This window comes from Polyodon spathula, unplaced genomic scaffold (assembly GCF_017654505.1).
Source record: "Polyodon spathula isolate WHYD16114869_AA unplaced genomic scaffold, ASM1765450v1 scaffolds_1200, whole genome shotgun sequence".
In the NCBI taxonomy this organism is placed as follows: Eukaryota; Metazoa; Chordata; class Actinopteri; order Acipenseriformes; family Polyodontidae; genus Polyodon; species Polyodon spathula.
This window is the reverse complement of record NW_024472683.1, coordinates 5,001-24,541: the sequence shown is the minus strand read 5'-3', so window position 1 is coordinate 24,541 and position 19,541 is coordinate 5,001. Positions and strand designations below refer to the sequence as shown.

The following is a 19,541-nucleotide window of genomic DNA, read 5'->3' as shown; positions in this document are numbered from 1 at the left end:
TTCTTGAATAGTCTTTCAAAGCACAGATGGGATACAGCCCTGGACTTACACAGAGCGCTCCAGAGAGGCTTCCAGAGGCTAAGGGGGGGTGAACTGGTGCTGCTGCAGAGTCTCTTCCAAAAGGACCTCGTTTGTTTCGTTCGCCCAAATATCGCTTGTTTTTGAAGAAATTTCCTTTCAGTTTCGTCTTTCACGCAGTTCGCTTCATCTGCACGGAAGAGACGCGCTTGTGGGGAAGTTGGTGAGTCGATCTTATACTTTGCATTGTTGAGGACAGTGGTTTATAAAACTATATCCACAATAACAATACAATAAATACATAGTAATAATAATAATAATAATAATAATAATAATATATTCGTGCGTTGTACAAGCGCTATCCAAACCAGTTCAGAGCCATTTCAATAATCTTCTTCGTGTATATTGAAAAGCAGCGAGGCAGAGATGTATTAGTGATTGATCCTAACCGGGCTGTGTTCACATGCCCGCACCTTTCTTTTCGTTTTGTTTTTGTTAATTTTTGAGGGGTTTTTTTTGCATTAGGAGCTGCGGTACTCTGTCGTCCGTTTCCAGTTTTGGGCCGCGCCTCTCTGTTCCTCTTTCAATAATCAATGCGATGCTTTTCAGATGCAATGCTGCGGCCCGGGTAGTTATTTACTGTTGCAAAGTCTGTTTAAAAACACGGAACATTTCGTTTCTGAACACGTTAACAATAGAGACACACGACACAAAGAGAAATCACATGTAAATTAACCAATGTGAAATATTACTGATACTTTTGCTAAGCCCTTCTGATGATTTTACCCTAAACTTGTCTAAGGTAAATAAGCACGGTTGTTACAGTCGACTTTTTTTTCAGTAACTCTGTGTTGCTTTGACTGTGAGTTCAAGAGCTGCTCTGCCGTAGTTATTCTATTGTGAATCGGGACAGCCCTGGCTATAGGACTACAGCTCCCAGCACGCCTCTGCACCCGCAGCCACGGTGAGGCATGCTGGGAGCTGTAGTTCTTTAACTGCAATGCGCTGGGCTGGGCTGTATTGCATTGTTTTGCTCAGACTGTGAATTCAGGAGCCGCTCTTCGGGTCTAGTCCCTGCTGTAGGCGCGTGTAACACAGGCTGGGTCCGTGACGTGTCTTTATATTACTAAGAGCCGCCATCATTGTAGTCCAGAGCTCGGTCTGGACAGCAGAACTACAGGAAACCTGATCCCAAGTGAGAGATCACTAGGTGGCGCTGGCTCTTGCTAATATAAAGATGGGCTGATCTAGCCTGTGTGACGCATATCTATGGCTCTTAATTAAACCCAGTGACTGTGACAAGAAGTGGTGCTCGGAATGACTCCAGACTGCATGAAAAGATAAGGGGGCCGGTCTAAAGAAAGAAAGAGATTTGAAGCTCTATGTACTGATCAATAACTGACCCGTTTCAACTGTGTTGCAGAAGAGACACAGCCAAGTGAGGGATGAGTGATTCAGACATGGACCCGACTCCAGGGAGAAGAAGCAGTATAGATCTACCACCCAATATGCCTGAAGAGCAGGACAGGTAATCTCAGGTCTTGTTTCTTCACTGCAGTGCAGGTTCAGCACCTCAGTGACACTCCCAGGACAGCATCACTGGCAAGGCTGTTATTTACCTGGAAAAGAGACTCGGACACAGAAGCTGCAGCGAAGCACCTGTGATTCACTCTATATTTACACCTGCGATCACTCTATTTACACACCTGTGATTCACTCTGTTTATACACCTGCGATCACTCTGTTTACACACCTGTGATTCACTCTGTTTACACACCTGCGATCACTCTGTTTACACACCTGTGATTCACTCTATTTATTTACAGTAATGTTGCAGTATTAAAAATCATTCTAACGGATAAACCGGTCTTTGCAGGGAGGAAATCCTCAGAGCATTCCAGATGACTAAGGAGTTTGTGCGGCTGTTCAAAGAAGAGAAGCCGCTGATCGATGGTCACCTCCGAGAACTCAAGAGAATTGTTGACAGACTGGACAAGGTCAACAAGCAGGCTACCATTGCTAAGACTGTAGGGAGCTCTCTTTGTGCGATAGGGGGCGCTATGGCCTTTGCAGGGCTGGTTCTGGCTCCTGTTACACTGGGAGCTGCCACTACAGGGGTTTATACTGCCTTGACTGGAGGAGCCACCCATCTCGCCACGGAAATAGTAAAGGCTTCAAGTGTTAGAGATTATAACAGGAGAGTACAGGAGGAATTTGAGATCCTTCAGTCTAAAATGAGCACACTTTGTGATTCATACAATGCTGCTTGTGGAGCAGCTTCTGAAATAGATGACGATCACACTGGGGCCGTTTTAAAAAGCGCTTGTTCAACGAGAGTTTGTCTTGGTGCTGCAGACCTACTTACAGATGCTGCTGCTTCTGCTTCATTGCTCTCCAAAGTGCGCACACGATTCGGTGTTCTCGACGGAGCCTTTCTGGTCTGGAATGTCTTTGACGTTGTGTCGAGTTTCACTCGCATTCAGAAGGGGTGTAAAAGCGTACGGGCGGGAGAGATTCGCACGCTGGTGGAAAGTGTAGAGTCCGATGTAGCAGCACTGGAAGGAGTCTCTTCGCAGTTGGACACGGTTCTTAAGGAGCAGTGAAGCGTCAGTCAGGGCTGTTGGGATCTCATGCACTGGAAAGAGATTTCACTGGAATAATGTGCTGATGCACCAGCACTGGAACGTGGCTTTGAAGCAGAAATCCCTTTTGAGCGCCTGAACCCAGATCTCTTGTCTTCCCCGTTCTGAATGACAGGATTGTGACTGAGGAAATCCTGCCAGTCAATTAGAAACCTGTGGTTTGAATTGAAGGGGGCAGTCCAGAAGCGCAGACCGAAGGATATGAAGGATCTGGAAGGATTCTGCATGGAGGAATGGACTAAGATCCCTTCCAGTGTGTTCTCCAATCTCATGAACATTGACAGAAGAAGTCTCAGTGCCGTTACCCTCGCAAGGGGAGGAGGGTGAGCAAAGCACTGAAAACAAGGGGGCCAAGAATTGTGACACTTCATTTTTTTGGAAATGATTATAATTTGAGAAATATGTAATTTTGGTTGATTCCCTTAAATTATTAACAAAGTACAATGTATTCCACATGGAAAATTGCAATATAGCACATTACTGTGCTGTGCTCAGTACAGCCTGTTTTGCTCATCTTTCTCAAGAGTGCCAATCATTTTGGAGGTGATTATATATATATATATATATATATATATATATATATATATATATATATATATATATATATATATATATATATATGAAAGAAAATGTTTTTAAAAAATGTACACAAGGTTTAAAAGATTTTTTAAAGATCTTATTTTCAGGACTTTTTGGGCAAAAGCCCTCCTTCAGCTGTTTAAAAAGTAAACACACTGGAGTAAACTTGTTTTTATTCACGATTCAGAATTATACAAACATTCTGCGGATGATGTCATGATTATTAGGTGTTTATAGGCTTTCTGCTGCCAGGGTAACCGCACATCTGTTCTATTCCGTTGTGTGGTGTTGGCATGGCCAGCCTGGAGTTGTGATGTGGGCCTCTTTCTCCCTCCACTCTAGGTGTTATGCTGGATTGTACGATATTATTTGTGTGCTGTGTTGCAGAATTTATTTTCTACGCATGTTTTCATTCACTACAATCTACTTTTGGTGGGAATAAAATAAAAATAAAAAGTATAAATATACACATCAATACATGTGGAGTGTGAAGCATGTGGTCTAGTGGTTAAAGAAACAGGCTTGTAACCAGCAAAACCCGGGTTCAAATCCCAGCTCCGCCGCTGTCTCCCTGTGTGTGACCCCGAGTCTCTGAACCTCCTTGCGCTGCGTCTTTGGGGTGAGACGTTTTTGTAAGTGACTCTGCATAGTTCACACACCCTAATCTGGGATCTTGTAAAGCGCTTTGTGATGGTGGTCCGCTACGAAAGGCACTATACAAAAACAAAGCTTATTGTTATATAGTTGAAAATAATGAATTAATATCAGCAGTCAGAGAGCAGTATTTTCACACGCTTGCCCTATGATGTCGTTTTGCTCTGAAGCTGCATTAATACGACCCTTCAAACCTTACCCACATTACAACAAGAACGACAGCAGAGCCGCGAAGACAGGAAACGTACTTTCACACATAAACGCAAGAGTTTACAAATCAAACTGAACCCGTCGAATAAAACACACCGTACCCGGAATGCGTTTAAAAAAAACCAGCGACAATGTCATTTTCCCGGTTCGGTTTGAGAGGGAGCTTATCCTGAAGAGGCGTTCGTGTCCCCGGGGCGACTTCGCAGCAAGAAGCGGGGCTGTGGGACTGACGCCATTGCGGCTCCACACGGGACTCCGGCGCCCCTTTAAACAGATCAGCGCACGGAGCCCACATGGCGGCCGCAGGAGCGCAGTTTCCTCGCTCCTCACCACCGCCGGTATTATGGAGCCGGAGCCACGAAAACGTGTCGTGAGGAGCAGAGAGACGAGCTTCAATTGGGTTTGTTTTATTAAAAAACTATATTATTTGGACATTTAATACTATAACGTTTATGTGGGGACCAAACTACATTAGAGTTTATATAAATAAATAAATTATATATATTTTATATATATATATATATATATATGAAATTACTTTTAATTAACTTTTAACTGCTGGGCGCTCAACAGCTGGGCGACCTTTCAACTCTGCCAGCCCCCCACGGTTCTTTCCATGTATACAGGCCTCATGAGCACAGACCGGCGAGGAGGGACGTGCAGAAACACAATGAGAATTTCAATCTGCTTATTCCCTGCTGTAAACATGTGGGGTCTTTTTAAAATCGAAAAACAAACCTCCTCAGTCTCTCCTCCTCCTCCCTCCTCAGTCTCTCCTCCATCACTGTCTTCAGTTCCTCCACCTCCCTCCTCAGTCTCTCCAGTTCCTCCTCGTCCTCCCTCCTGTCTGTCTCCTCCTCGCCGGTCCCTCTGTTGAGGTGAAACACGCGTGTAAATAATAATCAGAGTATAGAGCTTCAAATGCTGCTTTTCCTCTTTCTCCTTCTCCCTCTCCCTCTCCCTCTCTCTGTGCCATCATTCCCAGCACTTCTTATTAACGCAATTAGTAACGCATTTAATAACAAACAAATCCCAAAAATTAATATATCGATCAATCCATCTATATTTACATAGCGCCTTTCATAGTGGAGCACCATCACAAAGCACTTTACAATGCATAATACATTAAATACAGTGGAAAGAGCAGAATACAGGATAGCAGCAGAATACATGAAATAGTGCATTAAATACAGTGGAAAGAGCAGAATACAGGATAGCAGCAGAATACATGAAATAGTGCATTAAACACAGTGGAAAGAGCAGAATACAGGATAGCAGCAGAATACATGAAATAGTGCATTAAATACAGTGGAAAGAGCAGAATACAGGATAGCAGCAGAATACATGAAATAGTGCATTAAATACAGTGGAAAGAGCAGAATACAGGATAGCAGCAGAATACATGAAATAGTGCATTAAATACAGTGGAAAGAGCAGAATACATGACATATTTGAAGCGAGAGCTGGCGGGAGAGTCACGTCAAGAGCTGGGAGAGAGTGCCAGAGAGTCGGCGCCATGAAGCTGAACGCACGTTGTCTCAGTGGGGCGCTTTTATATATCATAAATTGTGTAAAACAGCGCCTGTATAATTGCAACCCATTTTGCACAGAACGATTAACAGAAGTGACGGCGCTGCTGACCACAGAGCTGCGTGTTTGTAATCGATAAACAGGATCTGCTTCTCCAGTAACTGTAATCGCCTTTGGTGTCTCATTGACCCCGCTGTTAACATAGACTTTGGAAGTAGCTCTTTGATAGAAAACCGTACAGTGTCACTTGAATGAATTACTTGATAACATTAAAACACAAACCAAACCAGGTCTGATCTCCAATAACAAGAACGAAACGCTTCCGATCAACCGAGAGCAGCCGCATGCAAAACAACAAAACATAATGTTTTTTTTATTAAACTTTACCCTTGAAAGCGCTGAGGTCTCTCTCCAGTCTCTTTCTCCTCTGTCGCGGCTCTCTGTTCCAGTTGACTTGGTTTCGTTACAAAGTGTAGTTATAGATTTATGATACATTAGAGAGATAGTCAGTCGCATCAGCCAGTCAGCGTCCAGCGGGCTGTAATCAGACAGTTACTTCTGTGGGTTTTATGACCCCGTGTAAATCTGAGAGAGTCCTGTTTCATTCAAACTGAAATACAGGAGAGTCGAGCCATTCACACGGACGATTGCATAACAGAAAAACTACCACGTTTTATATAGCGCCTTTCACAGTGGACCGCCATCACAAAGCGCTTTGCACAGGCAGGCTGTGAACTGTGCATTATATGCAGAGTCACTTCCAATAGGACATTGATTTAACATCTCACCCGCAGGACGGGGCACAAGGAGGTGAAGCGACTGGCTCAGGGTCCCACACAGCGAGTCAGTCAGTGGCAGAGCTGGGATTTGAACCCATGTCCTCCTGGTTCCAAGCCCTGGATTTTAACCACTGGAAAACACTGCCTCATACACCGTATTATTATTGAAAGAAATAAAAAGAAAATAAATAAATAATTCTCCTGCGTCTCTGTGGCGTCAGAGCGGGTGACGCTGGTTTGGTATTATATATATATATATATATATATATATATATATATATATATATATATATATATATATATATATATATAGCTCTGTTGTGTTGAGTTCTCTATCCTGCAGACCTATATACTACAAACATATAATGTAATTAATACATATACATACAAAATGGTTGTATATCGTGAAATGTCCTTTATTTTATTTAAAAAGAAAAAATCTATTTAAAAAAATAGAGTCGCACTTCTACAAATGACCACCAGGGGTCGCGCTTGTCCACAATCTCTCCCGTTTTCTCTCCTCTCTGATCCCTGATTCTCGCGTCACACCGAGCGGAGCCCTGAGCTCTTGTGTTGTGTTCTCTATCCTACAAACATATAATGCAATTAAAACATATAAAAAGGGCTGTTTTTTTTTTCCTGAAATGTCCTTTATTATTATTATTATTATTTTTTAAATTAATAAAAAAATTAGAGTCGCACTTCTATAAATGACCGCCAGGGGTCGCGCCTGTCCACAATCTCTCCCGTTTTCTCTCCTCTCTGATCCCTGATTCCCTCGGCTTCTGCCTGCCGGAGATTCCCGAAGTCTGGCGGAATTCCCGTCATCAGCCTCGGCGAGGAGTCGGGAGAGAGAGAAAGAAAGGAAGCGAGGGAGGTCCGGGATTGCAAACCAATCCAGCGAGCGCCGTGAAATTAAGGAACCTTTTTATGTTTTGTTTTCTTTTTTGCATTTTCGTGCATCAAAAAAAAAAAAAAAAAAGAAATACTAGATGAGGTCGAGCTGAATATAAAGACGCATTATTTTGGATAATCGCTTGCTTGCTCCAATCGCTAATAATAATAATAATAAAATTATTGCACCAAAAAAGAAATCGGATTACAGCGTTGAATGCAAAACAGGTTTAGAAAAAAAAGGGGGTGTTTATCGCCGGTTATATAAATAATTAGCCATCGACTGAACGGGTTGCAGCCAGCGGTTGGATATACATTGTTTTTTTTTTTTCATTATTTTAAACTCTTCAAGAAAGAGAAGAGGAGGAGGAGAGAGAAGGAACGAGAAGGAACGACTGGCATTCAAATAATAATAATAATAATAATAATAATAATAATAATTAAAACCAGGAGTCGATGCGAATCCAGCAACGAGAATTTCGATTTTGTTTTTTTTATATATATATAAAAAGGATATATTCAATGCAAACCCACCCCACTGCTTCTCTTTTAAATGTAAAAGCAGGGCTGGTTTCTCTCGTTTTTGCTCCGGTTGCATATTTAGCTTCGCACTTTTGAAATCGTTATCATATATAACCGATATATTTATTTTTATTTTATTTATTGCCCTCCACTGGCTTTCCCATGTGTTTTCTGTCCTTCAATTACTGACGCTTTAAGATTGCAGATTGCGTTTTTTTCCCCTGCTGTGTTGTTTTCCAGCTGGTAATAATATAGCATTAAATTCAGATATTTGTTTGTTTGTTTTCCCCCAGCTAGCTGGCTTTGCGTGGTTGTTTACGGCTGGGTTATTTTTCACAAACACGACGTCTTTTGGTTCATTATTATTATTATTATTATTATTATTATTATAAACAGCACCGCTCTCGATTCTGTCCTGCTCATTTATATCCATAAGAATTGAGGATAGTAACGTCATCCTAGATATTCATTTTAAACAAAAAAACATCGAAAAAAACCTCCCAAATAAATACACACTGTTTAATTAATTCATTTTATCTTTAACTGTGGCTGTGTATCTATACACATATATAAATATATATTTTAAAATATTGTTATTGCTATGTCGGCCGAGGTCGTTTCCAACATCATGATGCCGGGAGCTCGGGTAATGCTAGAGCGGGAAAGGGACGCTGATAACCCGGCCCAGGCTCTTGCGCCTTCGCCCGGGAGCGGTTTGAGCTCCACCCGGGGGATCAAGCGAGGAGATCCCGATTCCGAGGCGTCTCTGGCGGCAGGGTCCCTGAACCCAGCCGGGGCGGAGTGCAAGAGGCCTCGCATAGACGGGGGAGTGGCTGCCGGCGATATTTCACTGGTAAGATGATTATTATTATTATTATTATTATTATTATTATTATTATTATTATTATTATTATTATTATATCGTTTTTAAAGGTAAATATCTTAATAATTGATCCTCGGGCTCATCATCTTAAACACGGGTATTTAATTACTGGTGCCTTTTTTTTTATGTAAACAAATATTTTTTCTATCCTGTATAATTTGTGTTGTTGTTTCTGCAAGGTCGCTTATGAAAAAGCTGCAGTGCGTTTTTCAAATACATTAGGACTTTATTATTATTATTATTATTATTATTATTATTGATATAATGCATCGTGACTGTCTCACGCGTGTTTAATATTTTGAGTGGAAACGTGGGGAGGATGTCGATGTGAAAAATAGACAAAAGACAGACATCCGCCGCGATCAAATACAATGGACAGGATGCGAGACTCCAAGCTGTGTTTTATTTGTCCTGCCCGGGATAAACCATTTAAAACATTTTTCAACGTGAGGCTTTCTCGTTTATTTAAATATTATTTTAAAATACATCTGTAATTACGATGTAGGGTTGTTGGTACACCTTGAATTCACCTCTGGCGGTATTTTAATGTCTCTCTCTTTCTCTCTGTCTTTCTAATTCAAACGTTCTTTATGGAGAAGTCTTATCTTTGCTTTCAAAACAAATAAATCAATCTGCTTCCTCTCTGTATAAAACTCTCAGTCTGAACAGAGAAGCTCCACGCTGCTGCTCTCTCACTCGCAGACTGGACACACGTTCCTGACGCCTCTCGCTTTCTCTCCTGATCATAATGAAGGAGTCCTTCAGCGGAGGCTTTTCTCCCAAAGAGACTTCCAGAGACTAGGGGGGGTGAACTCTGCATCACCAACAACTGCTGCTGCTGCAGAGTCTCTTCCAATAGGACCGCGTTTGTTTGACGTCTCGTCCGAAGGACGGAGCACAAGGAGGTGAAGTGACTCGCTCAGGGTCACACACACACAGGGAGTCAGTGGCTGAGCCGGGATTTGAACCTCCTGGTATCTTTTCTCTAACCCGTTGGGACCAGCCAGCCTTGTTTTTCACCCCTAAGAATATTCTCTCCCCCCCTCTCCTGTTTTTAATCCTGGTTTTGGATCATGACGGATAACGAGGGTTTATCCTGGCTGATCTCGTTACCGGACGATCAAGCCTCTCTGCTAAAGCAGGGGATCAGACTGCAATCTGACCCCAAACGCTGGGCCGCTTCGCTAGGGGATTAGCAACACACAGACACACACGGAGACACACACTCACACACCTAGACACGGAGACACACAGACACGGAGACACACAGACACACACACACCAAGACACAGACACAGATACACAGACGCATAGAGACACACACACAGAGACACATATACACACACGCACACACACTCTCTCCCTCTCTCTCTGCCCCTCTTTCTCTCTCTCTCGCACATCTGCTTTCCACATCTGCCTCCCCTCTTTCCTTTGTGTGTTTCAGTTCTCTCTCTCACACATCTGCCTGTCCTCTCTCTGTTATTTTCAGTTTCTCTCTCCCTCCCTCCCTCGCTTTTTTCCTTTATTTTATGATTTTTTCCTTCCAGTAAACGCTCTGCACACAGTGTAATAAAACACGTTCCTCCATCTCTCTGTTTTGAAGCTCTTCTGTCATTGTCAAAAAACTCATTCTCAACATGATTCAGCGCCAGTACTTGAAAATATCAGATTCCGGGGGTACAGTGGGCTGTCTGTCTGTCTCTGTGTCAGGTTTGCATCTCTCTGTTGACCCCCTTCTCATTATTAGGGTGAGTGGAGTCACTAGTGTCCTGATGAGAGTCGCTTGATGTTTGAGGCGCAGGAAGATCACATGATCCTTTGATCTCAGACCCCGGGGACAGTGCTGGTTATACTTGCTATTCCAGTTATAGCAGCGCTCCTTCAGTTTTATATTTCTTTACAATTTGACCACTTTATTTAACTTTTAAATTGCATTCCCTGCCTCCAGATGGCTTCCCATGCACCTGCATGGACCTTTCAGGACTACATTTCCCATCATCCTCCTGCTCGCATATGAAGATGGATTTACCAGTGAGGAGGAGGATGGGAAATGTAGTCCAGAGACACCCACACGGGTACATGTGTTAGCAGAGAGCAGGAGGATGATGGGGAGTGTAGTCCTGAGAGGTCCATGCGATAGCAGTGAGCAGGAGGAGGATGATGGGAAATGTAGTTCTGTGTGTGGGTACACGGGAAGCCATCTTGAGGCAGTGGAATGCAATTTAAAAGTTGTCAGTGTAATATAATAAAAATTCAAACACACACACACCTTGTAAACAGTTGAAACAACGCAAACACAGTCAGATGGGAGGGTCTTCAATGCTGCAAGGTTGTGTTAGTTTCTGCAGTTGGTTGCAGTTACACTGCAGTGACAGAGGGATAGAGCTGCAGTCAAACAACGTCAGCAGCCCTCGCTGTTAATGCCTGTTACTGTGTGTGCGCAAACCAGAGCCGCGAGAATCGCTGCTGCAAACACACAAGCATGCTGGATAACCTTCATTCAGGAGAGAGGGAACCAAAGAAAAATGCAGACCGCTCTCTCCCCCCTCTCTCTCTCTCCTCTCTCTCCCCCCTCACTCTCGCTCTCTCTCTGTCTTTCTCTCTCGTTTCCCGCACATCTGTTTTTCCTCTCTCGTGACTCGCAGGAGAGGAATGCTTGTTACATTAGGGGAGGGGGGAGTGGGGGGTAGGGTTACAGTACTGTGGTCTGGCCCCCCCCGTGGGACCCCACATCTCTCCAAAATCCAGTTTCTTGAAAATCTCTCCTTTCCCACCCCTTCTGTCTCTCCTGTCTCTGCCTCTCTCTCTTTCTCCTCTCTCTCTCTTGTATCAGTTAAAAATCTGGTCGATCTTGTGATCTGAGCGTCTCATCTCAGATGGAGGAGACCACACACGCGCGCACACACAGACGCACACACACACACACCCGCACACTCGTTAAAGCAGTTTTGTGTTGGCAGTCTGTGGCTCCCAGATCAGTCAGTAATGGAAACACAATGGATTGCACAGCCAGGCTATCGAAATAATAACGAAGCGAGAGAGAGAGAGAGGGGGATTGAAATAACCAGCCAGCTCCTCCCTCTCTCTCTCACACTCTCGCTCTCTCCAGCTCTAATGCAAATAGTCTTTGATCCAGTCCTGGTTTCACCAGGAGTTTAACAATAAGATACACCTGAGCTTGTTCCCTAGACACACTGGGGGCTGATCAAGCTGGTAGCAGTGAAACCTGGACTGGATCACGCTGCTGTGCAATAGGAGTCTGATTCCCAGCCTGCGGGAGTGTGTGTCTGGTCTTGTTGAATTCCCTCTCCAGTTCTGTGAAGGGATTCATTGAGAGAGTGAAGAGGCAGACAGACGGTCTGTCTCCGTCTCTCTCTGTCTCAGGAGTTCTGGAGAGCTTCTGTTCATCAGTTCAAGAGTGTCTGTCTGTTCATCTCTCTGTGTTGAAGCGCTTCTCTCATTGTCATGAAACTCGCTCTCAACATTATTCAGCTCCAGTTCTTGAAGATCAGATTCTGGGGGTCTGTCTGTCTGTCTGCACTTCCGTCCATCTGTCTGCGTGTCACATGATTGCATCTCTCTGTGTTGAAGCTCTTCTCTCGTTCTCATGAAACTGATTCTGATCCCGCGCTGCTCTGCTGATCTGCGTCTCGCTCCTCTCTATATCTATCTATCTATCTCGATCTATCTATTTATCTCTATCTGTCTATCTATATATAATCTATATATATATCTGAATCCACACACCTATCTATCTCTATCTATCTAATATATATCTATCTGTATCCACACACGTTATTTATCTATCTATTAGTATCTAACTGACTCCGTGACGGCTCTGAGACGGAGCCCGCGTCTCACCTCAGCTAAGGAGGAGCTTGAGCCAAAATGGCCGCCCAGGGGAGGCAGTTTCCATGACCCTTGTATAAATATACAGACTTGGATAAACATTAAACACACTGTATTTAACTGGGGAAAGGGCAGTTCTGAAATTCTCAGTATATCGCTGCGTTTCTTTTTGTTGGCTCGGCGTTTTTTTTAACCGTTTCCAGATGCTGACAGGAAGTTTGAACACAAAGAAACGCTTGTGTGTGTGTGGGGGGGGGGGCGCAGAGGGAGGATGAGAGAGGGGAGAGAAGGAGGGATGAAGGAGGAGAAATCTTTTTTTGGAGAGAGCGAGAGAGAGAATGAAGAATCAGTCGTGTGTTGGGTCTAGTATTGAAGAGCGGAGATCTTTGAACACCTCCGCTCTCAAACTGGGAGTTTCATCTGGGAGTTGGTTTTGATTTTATTTTTTATTTTTCTGCGTTGACTTTTTGGCAATGATGTTGCTTGCATTTTTCTAAAAGACTGTTTTGAATTTGAGAGACTCTAACTGAACTAAACCCCCCCTCTCTCTCTCTCCGGGAGTTTGCAAGCACATCACAAGGGTGAACAGATTGAATTACAAAATTACAACCAGAGAGAGAGAGGGCTGGATGGATTGAGAGAACAGAGAGATTGAGAGCTTATTATAAATTCAGCCACAATCTGATAGATTAAATACAGCTCTCCTCTCTCATCTTTCTTCCTCTCTTCTGTCTCCTGTCCTCTGCCCTCCTCTCTCTTGTCCTCTGCCCTCCTCTCTCTTGTCCTCTGTCCTCTCCTGTCTCCTCTCCTGTCTCCTCTCCTGTCTCCTCTCCTGTCTCCTCTCCTGTCTCCTCTCCTGTCTTCTCTCCTGTCTTCTCTCCTGTCTTCTCTCTCCTGTCCTCTCGCTTCTCTCTTCTCTCTCCTCTCCTGTCCTCTCGCTTCTCTCTTCTCTGTCCTCTCTCTGTCCTGTCCTCTCTTCTCTCTGTGTCTCTCCTTGCCTGGAGGAATGTTGTGACCTCATTCCTTCTTCCTTCCTGGAATTCTCTCACCCGTGACTGCGTCTCCAAGGCAACTCTGCCCTGTTTCTGTGCTCTGATTGGCTGAGCCCTGGATGATGCCGAGTTCGGGGGGGGGGGGGGGGGGCGGTCTGAAATAGAAATGCCCCCCCCCCCCCCCCCCCCCCCTGCCGAGGGGTCAGAGAAAGAGAGAGGGGAGGGGTCTGAAACTTGATCAGGACCTGCTTCAGCTCACAAGTTATTGAGAGGAGCAGAACTTGGGGGTGTGTGGAGTCTGTCTGTCTGAAGAAGGCTCTGTGTCTCTGTCTGTCTGTCTGTCTGAAGAAGGCGTCTGTCTGTCTGTCTCAGTTCTCTCTCGCTCTCTCTGACAGTAAATGGAAGCACTAAATGTCTGCTTGCCTACAGTTAACTTGTGTGTGTGTGTGTCTTTGATCTGTGTGTTTGTGTGTCCGATCTGCGTGTGTGTTTGTGACTCCTTTTATAATCCTGTTTTTTTTAGAATTTAAACTTTTTTTTTTTTTTTTTTTTTTTGGATCGCTCTAATATTCTGTTTTGGATTTCCTTCTGCCTCACTCCTTTAGTTTCAGTGCACTGTTCCAGAACACATCTCTCTTCTCTCTCCTCTCCTCTAACCTCTCTCTCTCTCTCTCCTCTCTCTCTCTGTTTGCTCACCTCGTCTCCTCCCCCCTCTTCTTCTTTCAGAGTGACCCTTTGACCTCCGGTTACCACGGATACCAGCCCATGCACAGCCAGGTAAGGCTTTGCCCTCTCTGGTTGACGTGTGCGTGTGTGTGTGTGTGTGTGTGTGTGTGTGTGTGTGTGTGTGTTGAGTTCTGGCCCCGTGTCTGAAGTGACGTTGCCTCGACATTGAGTTTGCATTGATCGGTGTTGCAAATACAGACCTGGATTTACCGAGGGGATGCAGCGGTGTAGAGATAGAGGGCGCTAGTGGGTTAATGTTAATGCAATGGACTGATCTGGGACTTTCCTCCTGGAGACCAGGGTTCCAGTCTGGGGGGGGGGGGGGGGGGGGGGGACAAAAAAAAAAAGGTTTCTTTTGTTGTTTGTGAAGTGATGTTGCCGTGATTCAGCCTCTCCTGCAGAGGGCAGTGTGGAGCAAGGAATGTGTTTTTTTTTTGTTTGTTTTATTTTAAACTGATAGGTTGAGCTAGGGCACCCCAGCCACACCTTTCTCAATAATTCAACACATGCGAGGAGAGAGAGAGAGGGAGAGACCAGAAGAGAGAGAATAGAGACCAGAGGAGAGGAGGAGAGACCAGAGGAGAGGAGAGAGGGGGAGAGACCAGAGGAGAGGGGAGAGAGAGAGACACCAGAGGAGGGGAGGGAAGGGAAGGGAAGGGAGGGGAGGGAGGGGGGGGGGGAGAAGAGGAGAGGAGAGGAGAGGGAGAGAGACCAGAGGAGAGAGTCGAGAGAGAGATGAGGGAGAGGAGAGAGATGAGAGACTATGGAGAGGAGAGAGAGACATACACACACACACCAGGAAGAGGAGAAGAGAGACACACACACACACAAGGAAGAGGAGACGAGAGAGACACAAACAAGGGAGAGGAGACGAGAGAGACAGACACACACACACAAGGGAGAGGAGACGAGAGAGAAAAGCTGGATGGAGGGACCAGAGACACAGACAGACATTTAACTAACAGCCCGTTCCACATTATTCCTCCCAGATCTACCCCTCTTGTGAAAAGAACAATAAAAGTCCAATCATGACACAGTCCTCTGCTGTGGAACTCTGGGTAATGTAGTTCCCCTCTTGCCATGTTGTGGTCCTTTATCGTGGAACTCCTGAGAACTATGTGGGCGCCCGTGCTGTAGAACTCTGGGTAATGTAGTGCTGGGGTGCCCGGTGGAACCCTGGGTAATGTAGTTCCTCGGCTGTGTTGCAGTCCTTTCTGTCTTGGAATCCTGAGAGCTCTGTGGAGTCTTGTGCAGTGGAACTCTGGGTAATGTAGTGCTGGGGTGCCCGGTGGAACCCTGGGTAATGTAGTTCCTCGGCTGTGTTGCAGTCCTTTCTGTCTTGGAATCCTGAGAGCTCTGTGGAGTCTTGTGCAGTGGAACTCTGGGTAATGTAGTGCTGGGGTGCCCGGTGGAACCCTGGGTAATGTAGTTCCTCGGCTGTGTTGCAGTCCTTTCTGTCTTGGAATCCTGAGAGCTCTGTGGAGTCTTGTGCAGTGGAACTCTGGGTAATGTAGTGCTGGGGTGCCCGGTGGAACCCTGGGTAATGTAGTTCCTCGGCTGTGTTGCAGTCCTTTCTGTCTTGGAATCCTGAGAGCTCTGTGGAGTCTTGTGCAGTGGAACTCTGGGTAATGTAGTGCAGGGGTGCCCGGTGGAACCCTGGGCAGTGTAGTTCTCCCTTCAGCATTGTCCCTGTGTGTTAATCATACAGATTAGCTGGCTTGTTTTGCAGTGGTATTTAGATTTAACAGGATGGGTTTAATAATCCAGAGATAATCCCCTCTGATCTCTTCTCATCCCTTCATCCTATCATTGTTGTAAATCTCTCTCTGTCTGTCTCTCATATGACACTAAACTCTGTTCAGAATGCAGTAAACTAACACAGACACCAAGAAGAAGGGATTCTATATTATACTGCAGCGTCAAACTGAACAGCATTGTGGGGCTCTGTCTGTCTGTCTGTCTGTCTGTCTGCAGCTTCAGTGACACTAAACTCTGTTCAGAATGCAGTAAACTAACACAGACACCAAGAAGAAGGGATTCTATATTATATTGCAGCGTCAAACTGAACAGGATTGCGTGTGACTCTGAGTCGGCTGTTCTTATCACAGTTGTTTGGAGGGAGGGGGGAGGGGGGGTGTGAAGGTTATAGTGTTTACCCCCCCCCCCCCAATCTAAATTACCAGATGCTGTGAAATTCAGTGAATAGTGAAGCGAATGAAAAACACAAGCATCAGTGATTATAATAATCAAGGAATATAGCATTAGAAATAATAATAATAACATAGTAAATAGTATACACACACACACATACATACAAATAAATATATATAAAAATCATATTTAACATTATGAAATATGTAATTCAAGTAAAGAATCAGGCTCTTCTATCTATAATTAAAATAATAATAAATATATTTCTTAGCAGACACTCCTTGTCCAGGGCAACTTAACATTATTACAAACTCTCCCTGTGCTCAGTGTGAAGTGTCCTGAAGAGTTTGAGTTTTCTCAAGCTGCCAGCCTGCCTGTCTGTCTGGCTCTCTCTCTCTCTGCTGTGTCGCAGGCAGCTGTCCTCCGATCCACACACCGGACTCCTCTCTCAGCACTCGCAGGGTTAATCCCGAGCCTCACACACAGGCACAGCTGAGGGGGGGGGGTCGGTTTGGGATACGAGGTCACACCGCTGCTCCCTGCAGGCTACTGGACTGATGTGCAGCTGCAGAACTCAGTCTCTAGTGGAAACTTGCCATTGAACACACTGAAGACCCTGAGAGAGACTCTTCTAGTGGAAACGTTTGCCATTGAATTCACACTGAAGACACTGAGAGAGACTTCTAGTGGAAACGTTTGCCATTGAATTCACACTGAAGACACTGAGAGAGACTTCTAGTGGAAACGTTTGCCATTGAATTCACACTGAAGACACTGAGAGAGACTTCTAGTGGAAACGTTTGCCATTGAATTCACACTGAAGACACTGAGAGAGACTTCTAGTGGAAACGTTTGCCATTGAATTCACACTGAAGACACAGAGAGAGACTTCTAGTGGAAACGTTTGCCATTGAATTGACACTGAAGACGCTGAGAGAGACTTCTAGTGGAAACGTTTGCCATTGAATTCACACTGAAGACACTGAGAGAGACTTCTAGTGGAAACGTTTGCCATTGAATTCACACTGAAGACACAGAGAGAGACTTCTAGTGGAAACGTTTGCCATTGAATTCACACTGAAGACACTGAGAGAGACTTCTAGTGGAAACGTTTGCCATTGAATTCACACTGAAGACACAGAGAGAGACTTCTAGTGGAAACGTTTTCTTTTCAAACAGACAAACGCACACATTTGATTACAGTGGAATTTGCATTGTGTAGATTTTCATTTAACAATAAACGACACACAGACACACACTGAGACACGCACGCACACACAGACGCGCACACGCACGTGTCAGATTTGAAGTCTTTGGGAGGGACTCTTTTTAAAACGACACAATCGTAGGGATTTCAGTAAAAAGCCCTGCTGTGCTGCCTGAAGCACATTGCTTTAAAAACATTGAGGGAGGGGTGAAGAAAGCAGCTCAGATTGGAGAGGACAGCTGTGTGTGTGCCTGTCTGTCTGCTCCCGACAGCTGTGAGGAGAGAGAGAGAGAGAGACCGATTTGAACTCCTGTCGCCACACTATTCCTCTCTGCTGTCTTTACCTCTGGAAGTGTGGGGGTTTTATTAAAAAAAAAAAAGAAACCGCAAGACTTATTTTTTTATACTGGAACCAGTAACCATGATGGGAATATACTCCATGGAATACCCGCCATACCATCGTCACTCTCGACTGGCCGTGCAGGTAGGCAAAGGGTTAACTGCAAAACACGTGGCGGGGGGGGGGGGGGGGGGGGGGAGTTAAAACAAAGGTCGTTAACTGCTGGGGCTCTAGTGCCTTCATCAGCGTTACTGAAACTAAACTGAGTCCAGCAGAGCAGCTCTAGTTTGGGGCTCTAGTGCCTTCATCAGCGTTATTGAAACTAAACTGAGTCCAGCAGAGCAGCTCTAGTTTGGGGCTCTAGTGCCTTCATCAGCGTTATTGAAACTAAACTGAGTCCAGCAGAGCAGCTCTAGTTTGGGGCTCTAGTGCCTTATTCAGACATTAGGAGTTTAGCTGCTGCAAATAGGCTGCAATGGAGGAATTCTCCTATGTGTGTGAATGTCCCGTGTGTCTGTCAGTATTTGTCTCTTAATTGTAATCCCTCTGTCCCTACCCCCCCTGTCCAGTTTCACCCTGAGTGAGAGAGACAGCTGGTACCCCCCCCCCACCACCACCACCACCACCACCACCATTAAAGGGTTAACACCAACACCCACCCCCCACCAACCTGCTCTCTCCTGGAGGTCAGTGTGAGACAGCTGCTGTGCAGACTGCTGGAAGTGTTGAGAGAGAAGCAATGTCTCCCATAGTGAAAGCACAGAAGTGTGTGATAAAGCATTGAGAAGCACAGAGAGGTCTGGTAAAGCATAGGGAAGCATTGTAAAGCACAGAGAGGTCTGGTAAAGCACAGGGAAGCATTGTAAAGCACAGAGAGGTCTGGTAAAGCATAGGGAAGCATTGTAAAGCACAGAGAGGTCTGGTAAAGCATAGGGAAGCATTGTAAAGCACAGAGAGGTCTGGTAAAGCACAGGGAAGCATTGTAAAGCACAGAGAGGTCTGGTAAAGCACAGGGAAGCATTGTAAAGCACAGAGAGGTCTGGTAAAGCATAGGGAAGCATTGTAAAGCACAGAGAGGTCTGGTAAAGCACAGGGAAGCATTGTAAAGCACAGAGAGGTCTGGTAAAGCACAGGGAAGCATTGTAAAGCACAGAGAGGTCTGGTAAAGCATAGGGAAGCATTGTAAAGCACAGAGAGGCCTGGTAAAGCACAGGGAATACTCTTCCACTCGCTCCCTTTATCCCCCTCTCTCCTTCAGCCCTGTCTGTGTGTGTGTGTGAGACTCTAGAGTCCTTGACTCTCACACTTTCGAGTTTAGAACAAGTTTTGACAAAGCAATTAATGCTGTGAGCACTCGCCCAGAATAACAGAGCAAATATTTAAGAAACCACACCCTGTCCTGTGTGTGTGTGTGTGTGTGTGTGTGTGTGAGTCTGTGTCTGTTTTGAAATCAGTCAGTGCAATTTCAATGAGCTCAGCCCCTGTAACTTTTATTAGTGTGTCTCAGTGTGTCTGTGTCTGAGAGTAATGCAGCTCTAAGTGTTTGCAGTTCCTGTGCTTTGCAG

The 19,541-nt window shown here is 45.0% G+C and overlaps 1 protein-coding gene across 1 annotated transcript; it reads left to right on the top strand.

Moving 5' to 3' along the window:
* The first annotated feature begins 6 nt into the window (after positions 1–6).
* LOC121309321 (apolipoprotein L domain-containing protein 1-like) lies at positions 7–3,234 on the top strand. Its single transcript, XM_041242196.1, has 3 exons — positions 7–241; positions 1,442–1,546; positions 1,895–3,234. Exons 2-3 carry the CDS (start codon positions 1,464–1,466, stop codon positions 2,619–2,621), a joined length of 810 nt encoding a protein of 269 aa, XP_041098130.1. The 5' UTR covers positions 7–241; positions 1,442–1,463; the 3' UTR covers positions 2,622–3,234.
* Positions 3,235–19,541: the final 16,307 nt, after the last annotated feature.

Coding starts and splice junctions, on each gene's coding strand:
- LOC121309321 (XM_041242196.1), top strand. CDS start 1,464: ATGAGTGATTCAGACATGGACCCGACTCCAGGGAGAAGAAGCAGTATA. Junction 1,547..1,894: donor ATGCCTGAAGAGCAGGACAG/GTAATCTCAGGT, acceptor CGGTCTTTGCAG/GGAGGAAATCCTCAGAGCAT.